At 43.1% G+C, this 16,119-nt stretch overlaps 1 protein-coding gene across 2 annotated transcripts in view; it reads right to left on the bottom strand.

Moving 5' to 3' along the window:
• TUBGCP2 (tubulin gamma complex associated protein 2) overlaps positions 1-16,119 on the bottom strand; it is a 478,187-nt gene that overhangs the window by 267,502 nt on the left and 194,566 nt on the right. For both annotated transcript variants that reach the window (XM_040435527.1, XM_040435528.1), the window contains exon 7: positions 823-1,022. In XM_040435527.1, coding sequence (XP_040291461.1) covers positions 823-1,022 — 200 coding nt within the window. The remainder of the gene's footprint in view (positions 1-822; positions 1,023-16,119) is intronic.

Raw genomic sequence — 16,119 nt, 5'->3', positions numbered from 1 at the left:
TTTCTGTTATAAAGAGAATGCTTTGTCATTGGCGGACAGACATGGTTTGTCTTCGCTTTTGTGCTTTCAGCCATGGCAACGTGCACCTGCTCATTGGGATGTGCTGACACTGTCCTTGCCACTTTCCCTAAAGGGGGCGTAGCAAGGGTAAGATCGGGGCATGGCAATCGGCTCCTAAAAATTTATCTTTATTTACGCCAGTTTTCTGGCACAAATGAAGTCAGAAATCTACAGCAGTTCTCAGCTGTAGTATATTTCTGTTTAGGTGCACAAACTACAGGAGGATACACCTCATTTAAGATGAGGTGTGCACCTCGTCATAAATTAGGAGCATCCTCAGGAGACACAGGATATCAAGTTCGGTGCAGAAAGCCCTTGTCTTCATAAATCTCCCAAAAAGTCTTTGTTTTCAAAACATTTCTGAACCTAAGGCCCCTTGCAGACGAGCGAGTGTCTCCCAGCACTGCCGGGGTCACATAGCATTATATTGATTTATAATGCTATGTAACCCTTACAGTTCTGGAATGTATTAGATGGCAATGACATAATGCTGTCAGTCTTATCCAATACATTTCAGAACTGCAAGGGTTACAGAGAATCATAAATCAATATAATGCTATGTGACCCCGTCAGTGCTTGGAGTTCAGGCTGGGTGTCTCGCTGCAAGTCCACAGTGAGACACTTGCTCGTCTGCAAGGGGCCTAAAACACTGTTGTCCTGAATTCATAAACCTGCATGCAGTTTAAGATTTTCTAAAGGACAGACAAACGCTACCCAAATATAATCGACCATGTAATATAATCAACAGAAAGTGACACTTACCAAGTGATGCCAAAACCTCCATTGTCCTAAGAGTGGGCTGGACATAGAACCACAATTTCTGCAGGGAAAGCAGCCCCTGCCTCTGTAGGTGTTCCAGTTGTGTAACAAGGATCATGTATTCTTTTACCAATATCCTCATAGCAGCACTCAAAGCATGATTCACTTGTCCATACTCAAATGAAGCTTTTTCCTCAATGAATCTGTGATATATGGTGTTATGTTATTAGAAGTACATACATTATAACAAAAAAAAAAATAGCTGAGATCCTGTTAGATTTTATGTGGTATACATACAGCATAATGCTCTATCATCAGGCAGTTTTTACACATCAAGCTTTCCAATACACTCTTAGGAATCAGCTATGATACAAAATGAACAGATTATTCTGTTCACCAATAAATTTGTTTCAATAGAACGATTTAATTATTATAATTTTTTTTTACCCGTATTACAAACTTTCTAGACATCTTATATTCCGTGTAAAGAATAACCCCCTATAAAGTGCTAAGGACAAAATTCTGATAAATATAATTTAAGGTTTTTTTATAACAAAAAAAAGGGCATGCAGAGTCGCTAAGGGAAGGTTCACATCTCCAGCAATTAACTTCGATAGTCAATTCAGGCTATGTCGGAACGGTAACTCCATTAGTCTGTTCCTCCAACAGAACAGACTACCAGAGTTTGCTGGAGATGTAATGCTACGCTAAGCCAAACTTCAACTACCGGTATGTTTTTCCACACTTCAACATAAATGGCTCATGTATTAATAGTAATGACACATTTACTGCAGAAAATTGTGACTGATTTTTGCATCAGCATCATGTAAATAATTCTGCTAATTAGAAGGAACCCCTATGTCATAAAAATATGTCTGTCTGTCCGTCTTTCCTCTATAGACATCCAAACGCCTGAACCGTTGGACAACAAATTTGGGACATGGGTACATTGGGTGTCTAAGAAGTTTTTCATAAAGATCTCCACTGCCTAGGACGTACCGTTCTTGAGATATTCACAACAAAATGCAAATATGGCACACAGTCATTTGACCTAGATTAGCCAATAGATGCTTGCAACTCCTTCACTCATATTCTAACTGATATACACACGGTCACATGCCTTTAATTAGCCAATAGAAGCTCACAGGTCCTTGAGTCTTTGCCTCACTGACATACACACAGTTTTACACCTGGTTTCCATTAGGGATCGACTGATTTTGATTTTTTTAGAGCCGATACCGATAATCTGAACTTTCAGGCCGAAAGTCGATAATTTATACCAATATTCTGTGCATTTTCATTTTTTTTAAAACAAAATTCCTACACAAATCTGCTGAAAATGAACATGTTCATTGTTAAAGTGCAGCTTTTTTTTTTGTAAATCTTTCTTTTTCATTTGTACTTAATATTTTGGGGTTTGTGTTTTTTTTTTTTTTTTTTTACTAACATTTAGCCCCCTTAGGGGCTAGAACCCTTGTCCTATTCACCCTGATAGAGCTCTATCAGGGTGAATAGGACTTCACTCTCTCCCTGCTGCTCTTTGCTTTGTGCAAACAGTAGCATGGAGCTGACTATGGAGCCCCAGGCTTACACTGCTGGGGCTCCAAACAGAAGCTGTCACTGCACCACAAATGAGAAGGGGAGAGGGAACCCTGTGGCCACTGCCACCAATGATTAATAGTGGTGTTGGGGGGGGGGGGGGGGGGCGCACTGCACCACCAATGTCTTTTTTTTTTAATCAGATAAATTTTTATTATCGTTTTTTTTTTGTCTTTGTCAAGCATCAATAAGACATTGTTTACAAACAATGGGCATGTACAATATCAATCATATATAGTATATACAATACACACCACATGAATACAAAAGAAATGGCATATATCTATGCATAGAATCAAATGGAATATGCAATTTTAACGTAAACCCGTAACCACCTATCAACAAGTAACCCTACAATCCCACCCCCCACCCAGACCCACAAGAGCAGGACACAATCATGGTGGTTTCTCTTCAGCTCCACATTCCTGGAGCGCCGGCACCGTAGTAATAACTCTTATATTAACAATCAGCATCAATTCCCAGTCACCTATACATCCATAAGGTATTATTATTCAACTCATGCACCATACCCTGTTTACATGTAGAACAGTCTTCAGCAATTATCAGCATATATCCATCATATACATCACCAGCTGTGGGTTACCTCTCCCTTTTTCCACACTTAATCACATCTCAGGTTTACATACAATCTCCTTCATTAACATACTCAACGAGCACTCAGTAGGCTTCTTGTAAGCGCTAACCAGGGGCTACAACATCCAGAGTTATCAATCCAGCTGCCCCATATTGCCTCAAATTTAGACAGACATTTCCTTTTTTGATAGACACCCCTCTCAAGGCGAATCACCACATTCAATCTAGCTATATATTCCGAGATAAGTGGGGGCACTGCCTGGATCTATTTTGCCGCTAATGTTTTCCTCGCCTGATATAGCATTCTCTCTATCCCAGTAGCTATTACAGATTGTATATTATCTTCTGGCAGTAATCCTAAAATGCAAGTTTTGGGGTCTAGCTTAAACTTGGTATTATATACCTTATTTATAAGATGTAATACTGCCTTCCAGTAAGATGTCAATGAGGGGCACGACCACATCATATGTAATAGACCAGCTTCAGCACTTCCACATTTCGGACAATTTGGACTATCTCTGTAACCTATTTTATGTAAAAACACCGGGGTCTTATATACTCTGTGTATTAAGTACAAATGGGAAAGACGTGCAGCTTCACTAAGAGATAATGTAGGGGTAAGTTCTATTGCCTCTGACCATTGTTCATCCGTGAGCTTACCTAGATCCCTTTCCCAGTGATATCTGCTTTTCAATGGGTAAAGAAAGGTGTTCAGGAGCAGCAGAGCAAGCGGCTAATGTAGAGCAATGATGGAGGTCATGCAGCAGCTGGGCAAGAGATCACAGATACAAAGCAATCCAGAGGTATGTAGAAAAAGTAGAGGGCCACAGCAGCATATCCAAAATTCTTCTTTATTTGAGTCGATCACCGCATAACACAGCATAAAAACAGCAGCAACGTTTCGGCTAGGAATAGCCTTTGTCAAGCTATTCCTAGCCGAAACGTTGCTGCTGTTTTTATGCTGTGTTATGCGGTGATCGACTCAAATAAAGAAGAATTTTGGATATGCTACTGTGGCCCTCTACTTTTTCTGCTTTTCAATGGGTGTCCTTTCAGAAAATCCTCCAATAAATTCTGATTCACTACAGAGATCGCTCCTTTTACTGATCCAGCAGCTACCACTGTGCTCAGTGTATGATTAGATGCAAACACTATCGGAGCTACTTTGGATTGAGCATCCAATGCATGCCTAAGTTGCAAGTACCTATAGAATTGTGAAGAGGGTAACCCAAATTCAGAACATAGTTGCTGATATTGTTTTAGAATCCCACCCGAATAGATATGACCTAAGTTACATATTCCTTTATCATTCCACCTAGAGAATCCATTCAGGCCCTCCAATTCATGGAGGGCCGGATTGTTCCAAATAGGCGAGATATTGGTTAATCCCACTATCCCTAAAATATTTCTAGCCTTATTCCATACCTTCCTCATGAGCATCAATATTGGGAAACGTCCTACTTCCCCTTTCACTTCTCCTTCAATAGCTGCCAGCGGGGGAGATTTGTTTGACACCCATCTCATCAGACGACCACTCTTTCCACCTGGGTCACCTACCACCCCCCATCCCTTGAAGTGTTGCAATTGGGCCGACAAGAAATACAGCATAGGATTAGGTAGGGAAAGACCTCCTGCATCCTTATTCCTCTGCAGTATTTCATAATTTATTCTGCCCCTATTGTTTTTCCATATAAAGAAACAAAATAATTGTTGTATTTTATGAAAGTAATGCACAGGGATCCATATGGGGGAATTGAGCAGAATATAGAGCAACTGAGGCATGAATATCATTTTTAGCAGATTACCTCTACCTATTAACGACAGAGTCAATTTATGCCATACAGCAATCTTACTTTTAAATTTCTCTATCAAGGGTAGGAGGTTATTAGTAATATATTCTACAGGGTTCATTGACACTATCACTCCGAGGTACTTAAAGGAGTGTACCACCTTAAGCTCAGAGAAAGCAGTAGAACGAGACGGTATCTGAGAAGATACTGGGAGAGTCACTGACTTATCCGAATTTATGAGAAGTCCAGACTGGTCACCAAATTGAGAAACCATAGATATTATAGAATCCATGGATCTCTCTAAGTCACTTACATATATCAACACATCATCCGCGTATAACGACACGCGTTCCTCAATAGCACCCCTCAATATTCCTCCCATCAAAGGCGTAGAACGTAAAAGACATGCCAAAGGTTCAATTGCTATTGCAAATAATAAAGAAGACAACGGACAGCCTTGTCTTGTCCCCCTCTCCAAAGCAATTGCTGGTGAAAGATGACCATTCACCCTTATACTAGCCCTAGGCTCACAGTATAAAAGCTTGACCCATTTCAAAAAACCAGCACCAAAGCCCATCTTAGTCATGACCGCCCATAAATATTTCCACTCAACGCTGTCAAAAGCTTTGGCAGCATCAAGAGAAACTACCGCAGCTATTATCCTGAACATCCCTTCCTTCTATCTGGAGATTTAAGAACAGCCGTCTAAGATTCAAAGCCGTGGATTTACCAGGCATGAAGCCAGATTGATCATCATGAATAATGGTTTGAATGACTCTGTTTAATCGATTGGCCAGAACTTTAGCTAAAAGTTTTACATCCACTGTCAGGAGAGAGATGGGCCTATATGAATCCACCAGTGAGGGGTCTTTACCTGGCTTGAGTATCACTACAACTATCGCCTCCCTCACGGAACAGGGTAATCTACCATTACTATAAGCATCTTTAACCACCTCAGCCCCCCTAGCTTAAACACCCTTAATGACCAGGCCACTTTTTACAGTTCTGACCTACACTACTTTAACCGTTTATTGCTCGGTCATGCAACTTACCACCCAAATGAATTTTACCTCCTTTTCTTCTCACTAATAGAGCTTTCATTTGGTGGTATTTCATTGCTGCTGACATTTTTACTTTTTTTGTTATTAATCGAAATTTAACGATTTTTTTGCAAAAAAATGACATTTTTCACTTTCAGTTGTAAAATTTTGAAAAAAAAACGACATCCATATATAAATTTTTCTCTAAATTTATTGTTCTACATGTCTTTGATAAAAAAAAAAATGTTTGGGTAAAAAAAAAAATGGTTTGGGTAAAAGTTATAGCGTTTACAAACTATGGTACAAAAATGTGAATTTTCGCTTTTTGAAGCAGCTCTGACTTTCTGAGCACCTGTCATGTTTCCTGAGGTTCTACAATGGCCAGACAGTACAAACACCCCACAAATGAGCCCATTTCGGAAAGTATGGGCATAGTGAGTTCATAGAACTTTTTTTTTTTTGTCACAAGTTAGCGGAAAATGATGATTTTTTATTTATTTTTTTCTTACAAAGTCTCATATTCCACTAACTTGTGACAAAAAATAAAAACTTCCATGAACTCACTATGCCCATCACGAAATACCTTGGGGTGTCTTCTTTCCAACATGGGGTCACTTGTGGGGTAGTTATACTACCCTAGCATTTTAGGGGCCCAAATGCGTGCAAAGTAGTTTGAAATCAAAATCTGTAAAAAATGGCCGGTGAAATCCGAAAGGTGCTCTTTGGAATGTGGGCCCCTTTGCCCACCTAGGCTGCAAAAAAGTGTCACACGTGGTATCGCCGTATTCAGGAGAAGTTGGGCAATGTGTTTTGGGGTGTCTTTTTACATATACTCATGCTGGGTGAGAGAAATATCTCGGCAAAAGACAACTTTTCCCATTTTTTATACAAAGTTGGCATTTGACCAAGATATTTATCTCACCCAGCATGGGTATATGTAAAATGACACCCCAAAACACATTGCCCAACTTCTCCTGAGTACGGCGATACCAGATGTGTGACACTTTTTTGAAGCCTAGATGCGCAAAGGGGCCCACATTCCTTTTATGAGGGCATTTTTAGACATTTGGATCCCAGACTTCTTCTCACGCTTTAGGGCCCATAAAATGCCAGGGCAGTATAAATACCCCACATGTGACCCCATTTTGGAAAGAAGACACCCAAGGTATTCAATGAGGGGCATGGCGAGTTCATGACTCAATATGCCCCTCACGGAATACCTTGGGGTGTCTTCTTTCCAAAATGGGGTCATATGTGGGGTATTTATACTGCCCTGGCATTCTAGGGGCCCTAAAGCGTGAGAAGAAGTTTGGAATATAAATGTCCAAAAATTTTTACGCATTTGTATTCCGTGAGGGGTATGGTGAGTTCATGTGAGATTTTATTTTTTGACACAAGTTAGTGGAATATGAGACTTTGTAAGAAAAAAAAAAAAAAATTCCGCTAACTTGGGCCAAAAAAATGTCTGAATGGAGCCTTACATGGGGGTGATCAATGACAGGGGGGTGATCAGGGAGTCTATATAGGGTGATCACCCCCCCTGTCATTGATCACCCCCCTATAAGGCTCCATTCAGATGTCCGTATGTGATTTGCGGATCCGATCCATGTATCCGTAAAAAACATACGGACATCTGAATGGAGCCTTACAGGGGGGTGATCAATGACAGGGGGGTGATCAGGGAGTCTATATGGGGTGATCACCCCCCTGTAAGGCTCCATTCAGACATCTGTATGTGTTTTGCGGATCCGATCCATGTATCCGTGGATCCGTAAAAAACATACGGACATCTAAATGCAGCCTTACAGGGGGGTGATCAATGACAGGGGTGATCACCCCCCTGTCATTGATCACCCCCCTGTAAGGCTCCATTCAGACGTCCGTATGTTTTTTCATGGACCCTATCCATGTATCAGTGGATCCGTAAAAATCATACGGACATCTGAATGGAGCCTTACAGGGGGGCGATCAATGACAGGGGGGTGATCAGGGAGTCTATATGGGGTGATCACCCCAGTCATTGATCACCCCCCTGTAAGGCTCCATTCAGACGTCCGTATGTGTTTTGCGGATCCGATCCATCTATCAGTGGATCCGTAAAAATCATACGGATGTCTGAATGGAGCCTTACAGGGAGTCATCAATGACAGGGGGGTGATCAATGACAGGGGGGTGATCAGGGAGTCTATATGGGGTGATCTGGGGTTAATAAGGGGTTAATAAGTGACGATCCAAACAAAAGGGACCACCAGAGGACCAGGTAGCAGGTATATTAGACGCTGTTATCAAAACAGCGTCTAATATACCTGTTAGGGGTTAAAAAAAATCACATCTCCAGCCTGCCAGCGAACGATCGCCGCTGGCAGGCTGGAGATCCACTCGCTTACCTTCCGATCCTGTGAAGGCGCGCGCCTGTGTGCGCGCGTTCACAGGAAATCTTGTGTCTCGCGAGATGACGCATATATGCGTGACTGTGCGCAGGGCTGCCGCCTCCGGAACGCGATCCTGCGTTAGTCGGTCCGGAGGCGGTTAAATACGGTTAGAAGATGTGGAAGTAATAACTCCCCATGTTTTTTATAAAATTCCCCAGGAAGACCATCCCCACCAGGCGCCTTTTCATTGGGTAAAGAATTCAATGCCATTTCCGGTTCCTCCAGGGTTATGTCTTCCTCAAGAAGTGACTTATTTTCCTCAGATAAGGCAGGAATATCAATCCCTTCTAAATAACTAGATCTACTAGAGTCAGTAGTGACCAGTCTGGACCTATAAACCTCTCCAAAGTGTGCATAAAATTCTTCCAGGATATTCTCATCTCCCGTCACCAATTGCCCACCAGTTCCTCTGAGTGATGTTATAGAGGAAGGACCTTGTTGTGCTTTAGTCACACCGCCACTAAAACTACCCTGAACTGAAAGATATGACAATCTAAACATATAAATCTCCCATCTTCATCAATATATGATTCACAGACAACAAACTGTATAGATCTATGCACTAAAATGCTAACACCTCTGGCATGTGTGGAATGTGTGGAATGAAATTCACATCCCATCCATGCTTTATGTGCCAAGTGCGTCCTATCAGCAGACAAATGGGTTTCAGATAAACACACAATAGCTGGCTGTACATCCTTTAGAGCATGGAAGATAGCTGCACGTTTAGACGTCTGCGACATTCATCTCACATTCCAAGCTACTATATTAACAGAAGACATCGTGACTACTCATAAGCATACACAGAAGTCGGTGCCGACAGCCCCACGAGAACCTCCCACTCGAAGCAACTTTAACCACCTCCGGACCGCCGAACGCAGCGACGCGTCCTGGAGGTGGTTGATTGATTTCTCCTGGACGCGCCGGCGCGTCCTCTCGCGAGACGCGAGATTTCCTGTGAACGCGAACGGAAGGTAAGCGAGTGGATCTCCAGCCTGCCAGCGGCGATCGTTCGCTGGCAGGCTGGAGATCTGATTTTTTTTAACCCCTAACAGGTATATTAGACGCTGTTTTGATAACAGCGTCTAATATACCTGCTACCTGGTCCTCTGGTGGTCCCCTTTGTTTGGATCGACCACAAGAGGACACAGGTAGCTCAGTAATATGTAGCACCAAGCACCACACTACACTCCCCCCCCCCCCGTCACTTATTAACCCCTTATTCACCCCAGATCACCCCATATAGACTCCCTGATCACCCCCCTGTCATTGTTAACCCCTGTAAGGCACCATTCAGACATCCGTATGATTTTTACGGATCCACTGATAGATGGATCGGATCCGCAAAACACATACGGACGTCTGAATGGAGCCTTACAGGGGAGTGATCAATGACGGAGGTGATCACCCCATATAGAATCCCTGATCACCCCCCTGTCATTGATCACCCCCCTGTAAGGCTCCATTCAGACGTCCGTATGAATTTTACGGATCCACTGATAGATGGATCGGATTTCGCAAAACACAAACGGACGTCTGAATGGAGCCTTACAGGGGAGTGATCAATGACGGAGGTGATCACCCCATATAGACTCCCTGATCACCCCCCTGTCATTGATCACTCCCCTGTAAGGCTCCATTCCGACGTCCGTATGATTTTTACGGATCCACTGATAGATGGATCGGAACCGCAAAACACATACAGACGTCTGAATGGAGCCTTACAGGTGGGTGATCACCCCATATAGACTCCCTGATCACCCCCCAGTCATTGATCACCCCCCTGTAAGGCTGCATTCAGATGTCCGTATGTTTTTTACGGATCCATGGATACATGGATCGGATCCGCAAAACACATACGGACATCTGAATGGAGCCTGACAGGGGGGTGATCACCCCATATAGACTCCCTGGTCACCCCCCTGTCATTGATCACCCCCCCTGTCATTGATCACCCCCCTGTAAGGCTGCATTCAGATGTCCGTATGTTTTTTACGGATCAACGGATACATGGATCGGATGCGCAAAACACATACGGACATCTGAATGGAGCCTTATAGGGGGGTGACCAATGACAGGGGGGTGATCACCCCATATAGACTTCCTGGTCACCCCCCTGTCATTGATCACCCCCCTGTAAGGCTCCATTCAGAAATTTTTTTGGCCCAAGTTAGCGGAATTTTTTTTTTTTTTCCTTACAAAGTCTCATATTCCACTAACTTGTGTCAAAAAATAAAATCTCACATGAACTCACCATACCCCTCACTGAATCCAAATACGTAAAAAATTTTTGACATTTATATTCCAGACTTCTTCTCACGCTTTAGGGCCCCTAGAATGCCAGGGCAGTATAAATACCCCACATGTGACCCCATTTCGGAAAGAAGACACCCCAAGGTATTCCGTGAGGGGCATATTGAGTCCATGAAAGATTTAAATTTTTGTCCCAAGTTAGCGGTAAGGGAGACTTTGTGAGAAAAAAAAATAAAAAATCAATTTCCGCTAACTTGTGCCAAAAAAAAAAAATGAACTCGCCATGTCCCTTATTGAATACCTTGGGGTGTCTTCTTTCCAAAATGGGGTCACATGTAGGGTATTTATACTGCCCTGGCTTTTTAGGGGCCCTAAAGCGTGAGAAGAAGTCTGGGATCCAAATGTCTAAAAATGCCCTCATAAAAGGAATGTGGGCCCCTTTGCACATCTAAGCTGCAAAAAAGTGTCACACATCTGGTATCGCCGTACTCAGGAGAAGTTGGGCAATGTGTTTTGGGGTGTCATTTTACATATACCCATGCTGGGTGAGATAAATATCTTGGTCAAATGCCAACTTTGTATAAAAAAAATGGGAAAAGTTGTCTTTTGCCAAGATATTTATCTCACCCAGCATGGGTATATGTAAAATGACACCCCAAAACACATTGCCCTACTTCTCTTGAGTACGGCGATACCACATGTGTGACACTTTTTTGCAGCCTAGGTGGGCAAAGGGGCCCACATTCCAAAGAGCACCTTTCGGATTTCACCGGCCATTTTTTACAGATTTTGATTTCAAACTACTTACCACACATTTGGGCCCCTAGAATGCCAGGGCAGTATAACTACCCCACAAGTGACCCCATTTTGGAAAGAAGACACCCCAAGGTATTCGCTGATGGGCATAGTGAGTTCATGGAAGTTTTTATTTTTTGTCACAAGTTAGTGGAATATGAGACTTTGTAAGAAGAAAAAAAAAAAAAAAAAAAAAAAATCATCATTTTCCGCTAACTTGTGACAAAAAATAAAAAGTTCTATGAACTCACTATGCCCATCAGCGAATACCTTAGGGTGTCTACTTTCCGAAATGGGGTCATTTGTGGGGTGTTTGTACTGTCTGGGCATTGTAGAACCTCAGGAAACATGACAGGTGCTCAGACAGTCAGAGCTGCTTCAAAAAGCGGAAATTCACATTTTTGTACCATAGTTTGTAAACGCTATAACTTTTACCCAAACCATTTTTTTATTACCCAAACATTTTTTTTTTATCAAAGACATGTAGAACAATACATTTTGAGAAAAATTTATATATGGATGTCGTTTTTTTTTGCAAAATTTTACAACTGAAAGTAAAAATGTCATTTTTTTGCAAAAAATTTTTTAAATTTCGATTAATAACAAAAAAAAGTAAAAACGTCAGCAGCAATGAAATACCACCAAATGAAAGCTCTATTAGTGAGAAGAAAAGGAGGTAAAATTCATTTGGGTGGTAAGTGGCATGACCGAGCAATAAACGGTGAAAGTACTGTAGGTCAGAAGTGTAAAAAGTGGCCTGGTCATTAAGGGTGTTTAAGCTAAGGGGGCTGAGGTGGTTAAAGATAGAGCCTGCCCCCCTAACCCCCCCTCCCAACCCCCCCCCCAACTTTCTTAAACATTCTGCAAGTTATAAACTTGATAAACAGGGGTACACCATACATATATAAAGTGAACCTAACCGCCATGGGTTAATAATAGAAATACAGGTAAAAGAGCAGTTTCCTATTGAGTATAGGCGCGTCAACCTGGATATACACGAGGAAAGTCTGCCCATCCTCCTACCCTACCTCATAACCCATATAATGTGGAAAATAACAGATATAAAACCTCCCTCCTTTGAAAAACACAACAGATTTCCACATAACTGTGCTCGGCACTGTGGGGTGTCAATCAGCAGACACAATAAAAATAAGAACAGTTCCATCAAAGATATCACCGTCTCTTCCGGTATTGTTGCCACGCCGATCTTTTTCATGTGTGTCCAGCCATTGGCACGCCTCAGCCGGATCATCAAACATATGTGTGGATCCATTCGCCACCACCCGAAGTTTTGCCGGGTACAACATGGAGTAAGGCCACTGTAATAATCTCAGACGTTTATTTACGTCCAAAAATTTCGCCCTCCGTTTCTGTATTTCTGCAGAAAAATCCGGGAACATAAGAATCCGGTTGTCATCAATACGGATGTCAGGGATGTCTCTGGCAGCTTTAAGAATGGCGTCTCGGTCTCTGTAGTGCAAGACTTTAATTAGGAGAGGTCTTGGGGGCGCCCCCGGAGGCGGAGGTCGAAATGGCACCCTATGCGCCCTTTCTATTACAAAAAGCGGGGACAACTTTTCTTTGCCAATAATGTCCACCAGCCATTTCTCCATAAATGAAACTGGGTCCGAACCCTCAGTACGCTCCGGAATCCCAATAAATCGCACATTGTTTCTTCGCAGACGATTTTCCAAATCATCAGATTTTGATATTAGCAAGGACACATTATGTATGACACGCTGTAAGTCTCTCTTAACAGGCGGCATCTGGTCTTCCATGTCGCTAACGCGACCCTCCAATTCCCCCACTCTCTCCTCAAATTGTCGCATGTCTTGTCTTAGTAAGACTTTCTCCTTGAGGCCTCCCATGTTAGTATTCAGGGACGTGAGGGCTGTGCTGCATTGCGCCACCATTTTATATACATCCGCAATAGTAGGCTCAGAAATGGGCTCCACTTCTGGCGGCAACTCCGGACCCACCTTTGGCCGTACAACAGATGCATAGGAGGCTGCCTCCAGGGGCTCCGCTCCTCTCACATCACCGGATATCACAGCTTCAGGCTCTGGATCATTCGCTGCAGCGGCCGGGGTGTGGGCAAACTTTCCCAGCTTCACCGCCACATCAGACAGTTTGGTTGCGTGCGCGGCGCCATCTTGCTTAGACGGAGTATCAGTGCCGCCGTCCCTGCACTCCTTCTCCCTCTGCTTTTGCCGGGTCATAATGTGACCGAAGTACTCCACAGTATCCAGGGAGGCTTCTAGATATTGCCTGTCGTCACCAAGGCCAGGTAGGAGATGGGCAAACGATTAATAGCAGGATATTTCTCTACATTGGCAGTTAGGCCACGCCCCACCAATGTCTTTAATACTGTGCTGGGGGGGGTGGGGGCACTGCGCCACCAATGAAGATAACTCGCCCAGAATCATACAGCCGCACCCGACCTCTACGAGCGGTAGCTGCGATCCGCGGCAGTTAACCCCTCAAGTGTGGCACCTGAGAGGTTAACTACAGCAGTTCGCAGCTACTGCTCATAGAGGTCGGGAGCCGCCTATTCGATGCTACAGCCAGCTCCCGCCTCCTGTTGAATTTGAATAAATGAGTCAGTCAACATCATTGGTGGCGCAGTGGCCACAGCCCCTCCACTCCTCTTGTCCTCTCACTGGTGGCAGCGGCACAGGGGGGAGGGAGACACTGCTTCCTTCTCCCCTGTGCTGCTGAGGGAACACGGATCGCACCGAGAGCAGTGCGATCATTGTTCCCAATTCGTTATCGGTATAGCGGCAAAATAGATGCCGATATCGATAACTTTCAAAATTCTGAATATCGCCCGATAATATTGGTAAAACCGATAATCGGTTGATCCCTAGTATCCATAACATCTCAGTCATTTTTCTTTACTGTTATAGGTCACTGTTAAATAAATTGTGTAACTACCGGGGCATATAGGGTAATAAGCAATTTTCCTGTAATAATATTTTAAAAAATAAAAAAAAAAGGGCCTAGAATGGCCTCCTATGAAGTACGCTGCCAGAGTATACTAGCGGGAGGCTCCATAATCAGAACGCTAAGCGAGGTGCCGGCAAAAGCTGCCTGGAAGGAAGACGTTGTACAAACAGTCAGCGATCCATATTTGGAGCAAGTATCTATAACGCAGCTCTATATCGGCTATCATCAAACATGTAGAGGTCGCAGTATGTATACCTGGATTGTAGAGTGAGTGTGTGTGTGTGTATATATATGATGATGTATTTATACTGGCCCTATTGCACTTTATGTTTCACCTGACTTGAGAAAGGTTCTGTGAGAACCGAAACGTTGTCAACATTTGAGTGTGAATAAAGAGCACATTTAATTTTTCAAGGAGTGCTGCGGATTTTCTTCATTTGTCTTCCGTCCTGAGTCGAGGGACTACAGCGGGCACCCTGTGTCACTTTTGAAGGGAGTGCTGCCAGATTTTCTTCATGGATCTACTTGCAATAGAAGGCTCTGCACCCACTCTCACTAATGCACAAGGTACTATACCTCAACAAGGGGACATTGACGCACATGTCTTTTCATACAGCAGTATGGATATACAGAGGATTATGGGAAATGTGGTGGGTGACGCTGCCTTCCTTAATGTACCCTCGGCTATTAACATCAAGAGGGACTATGAAAGCATTACCAAAAAACTGTTATCCATTGAGCTACATTCGCTTACATTGGCGCAATATTATAAAAATCAACGCATACCAAGGGGCATGCATACCTAACATGTTTTCACAGGATGGTGACTTCAGAGAACGATTTGAAGCTATTGCAAATAAGTATGCGATGGATGTTGTTACTAAACATAGAATTTTCGCAGAAAGAAACAGCGATATTTTTTTGAGCATTGTATATTATATATATATATATATATATATATACATACATACACTCACCTAAAGAATTATTAGGAACACCATACTAATACGGTGTTGGACCCCCTTTTGCCTTCAGAACTGCCTTAATTCTACGTGGCATTGATTCAACAAGGTGCTGATAGCATTCTTTAGAAATGTTGGCCCATATTAATAGGATAGCATCTTGCAATTGATGGAGATTTGAGGGATGCACATCCAGGGCACGAAGCTCCCGTTCCACCACATCCCAAAGATGCTCTATTGGGTTGAGATCTGGTGACTGTGGGGGCCATTTTAGTACAGTGAACTCATTGTCATGTTCAAGAAACCAATTTGAAATGATTCGAGCTTTGTGACATGGTGCATTATCCTGCTGGAAGTAGCCATCAGAGGATGGATACATGTTCTCATTCTGTTTACGCCAAATTCGGACTCTACCATTTGAATGTCTCAACAGAAATCGAGACTCATTGGACCAGGCAACATTTTTCCAGTCTTCAACAGTCCAATTTTGGTGAGCTCGTGCAAATTGTAGCCTCTTTTTCCTATTTGTAGTGGAGATGAGTGGTACCCGGTGGGGTCTTCTGCTGTTGTAGCCCATTCGCCTTAAGGATGTGCATGTTGTGGCTTCACAAATGCTTTGCTGCATACCACGGTTGTAACGAGTGGTTATTTCAGTCAACGTTGCTCTTCTATCAGCTTGAATCAGTCGGCCCATTCTCCTCTGACCTCTAGCATCCACAAGGCATTTTTGCCCACAGGACTGACGCATACTGGATGTTTTTCCCTTTTCACACCATTCTTTGTAAACCCTAGAAATGGTTGTGCGTGAAAATCCCAGTAACTGAGCAGATTGTGAAATACTCAGACCGGCCCGTCTGGCACCAACAACCATGCCACGCTCAAAATTGCT

This window comes from Bufo bufo, chromosome 6 (genome assembly GCF_905171765.1).
Source record: "Bufo bufo chromosome 6, aBufBuf1.1, whole genome shotgun sequence".
Classification (NCBI taxonomy): domain Eukaryota; kingdom Metazoa; phylum Chordata; class Amphibia; order Anura; family Bufonidae; genus Bufo; species Bufo bufo.
The sequence above is the reverse complement of the archived record's forward strand: the minus strand, read 5'-3'. Positions and strand labels throughout refer to the sequence as shown.